The sequence below is a fragment of the Notothenia rossii genome, assembly GCF_949606895.1.
Source record: "Notothenia rossii genome assembly, chromosome: 10".
Lineage (NCBI taxonomy): Eukaryota > Metazoa > Chordata > Actinopteri > Perciformes > Nototheniidae > Notothenia > Notothenia rossii.
Window position 1 is genome coordinate 44,696,385 of NC_136908.1, and position 2,140 is coordinate 44,698,524.

At 40.5% G+C, this 2,140-nt stretch overlaps 1 protein-coding gene across 8 annotated transcripts; it reads right to left on the minus strand.

Moving 5' to 3' along the window:
- Positions 1–352: 352 nt before the first annotated feature.
- On the minus strand, positions 353–1,927 carry LOC307022984 (uncharacterized protein). 8 transcript variants are annotated; one of them, XR_013803541.1, is made up of 4 exons: positions 1,579–1,927; positions 1,404–1,486; positions 1,130–1,189; positions 353–1,038 (listed from the first exon to the last, which is right to left on the minus strand). XR_013803541.1 is itself a non-coding variant. In XM_079655938.1 (3 exons), exons 1-2 carry the CDS (start codon positions 1,874–1,876, stop codon positions 1,419–1,421), a joined length of 366 nt encoding a protein of 121 aa, XP_079512064.1. In that variant the 5' UTR covers positions 1,877–1,927; the 3' UTR covers positions 658–1,189; positions 1,404–1,418. The 8 variants fall into 8 exon arrangements, 3 of the variants coding, with proteins under 3 accessions (XP_079512064.1, XP_079512063.1, XP_079512062.1); XM_079655938.1 differs by having other exon boundaries at positions 658–1,189; XR_013803542.1 differs by having other exon boundaries at positions 684–1,038; positions 1,404–1,927.
- Between the last annotated feature and the right edge of the window lie 213 nt (positions 1,928–2,140).

The window sequence follows — 2,140 nt, forward strand, 5'->3', positions numbered from 1 at the left end:
TTAATATTAGTAATAATAATGTTTTATATAATCTTTTTGTATTTTTACTTATAAACATGTTTGAAATATGTTGATTGTACAGATGTTTACATAGAGCATATGAGTGTGCTTAATTCTTCTTTCTATCACTATTACTTCCTCTATCAAGTAAAGACAGTCACAGTGATGCATTCAAGATAATTTATTCAAAAACAGCTGAAACATCAAATATAGGAAATAATATAAATATAACTACAGATATATAAAAAATACTGAAAACACAATACAGAGAGAACAATCAGATCCTAAAAAAGAATTGAACCATATTATATTCTTTGTATTTTTGGACTATATGATATGTTGTATTGCACCTTCATATGTAATATTATAATTTAGAAGAAGATAGTGTATTGTTTTGTTATAGATTTATTTGATATCACCACCATCCATTATCTGAAATGTTTTTCACCTCATGTTATTGTATGGTTACTATTCTGCATTCTATTCTCATTTTAGTGATTTATACCCTATTACTTGGTATTTGTTTTTTTATTTATTGTAGTGCAATAATTATATTTATTCTAGTATAGTATATAACATTCTAGTGCAGGCCCCAGCACCGAGAAGTTTGGAGTGGAGGACCTATAGAAATCCCTGAAATGATTATTATTCTTTATTATGAATTGAGTTTTTTGAGGGCATTAACCAAAACGGTTTTGTTATCGGCAGGAATGTCAGGACGGTGAAAAGGCTGATAGTTTAGGGGTCTCATTTTTGTTGCAGGCAAAACGTCTTAGTTTGTATGTTAATATGAAACTTAGTAGACCCAGGAAGTGGCGCATGCATGTGTGTATGTGAGGGTAGGTTAGGGCTTCCTTTTGTCTGCAATCCATCTGTCCCTTTCAGCATCATAGAAGTCCGACTGCTGGAACTCCGGCCACGTCATCTCCTTCTCCATGCCCTGTGCATTATATAAGGAGAAGACTCTGGAGGGGCAGTAGATATACATCCCTGGGCAAGTCAGAGCTAAGGGGAAAGGAGGCACTGGGCAAGTCAGAGCTGTAAAACAAAGTAAAACATCATAGTTACATCAGATAAAATTGAATAAAGCTCTATGACTGCTATAATACAGTGACTCAGATATCCATACTTTCATCGAGGACAGTGTCTCCCTGCGCTTCCACAGGGGCCATATTATGTGGTGATGAATCTGGGATGATGAGATACAAACAGGCAAGTGACGTATACACATCGAAATTAAGAAGCAGCATTTAAGAAGTTGTAGAATTTTGAAGGAGACAGATTCAACATCCCCCTCTACAGCTCCTTGTCCTCCTCCATCACTAGGAGATTAAACAATAACATTTATTATGTCAATGTCATGTTCACCTTAAAGCAGTATTTGCATATTACTGTGAGCTGACCTGGAGTGCTGGATGTCAGAGTGGAGGTATCTGATGCAATGCAGCCTTCAGCAGGTGGTGGACAGGACTCAGCCCTCTGCTGCCTGAAGGTTGTACATCTTGCTGTTAGTGATGCACTTCACTCCTAAAACAAAGGCAGCATAACCATCAGCCCTGCTATCCCAGATCTGCTTACAGGTGTCTTTGGCCCTGGCTCCAAAGCCGACAGTATGTTCCCCCTCTGACGCCACTGGTGGGGCAGGCTTCCTGGAGCACAGGTACTTCCTCAGATCCTGAATTTCCTGGAAGCTTCTGGCGTAGTCCAGAAACAACAGCAGGCTGTCCTTGCTAGGCCCTTGGGGGATGAAGGTCCCACCTCTCTCCTCCTCGTCCACCTTGTCCATCAGGTAGAGGGTGTAGCCGACGTCATTCTCAAGGAGCCACCTGTACAGTTTCCCCTTATATTTTCCGAACTGTAGCACGTACTCCCCCATCACCTCGAGTCAGTCGGATACATCCCCTCCCCTCTGAAGGACCTCAGTGAGAGCATTTATCCTCACATGCTCATGCTTCTGAGGGGCAGACTTGTCCTGAAGGGAATGAATTTTTTTATTCTCATACCCTCCTCTGAAGGGTCCTGTCGCAGGTGGCCAGATGGACCCTTCCTGAAGGACACTCATCTTTCCTGGGAAGAATATGGTTTTCTTCATTATCTCCTGCACACAGTAAAACACAATGCAAAATATGTATTAAGAAGT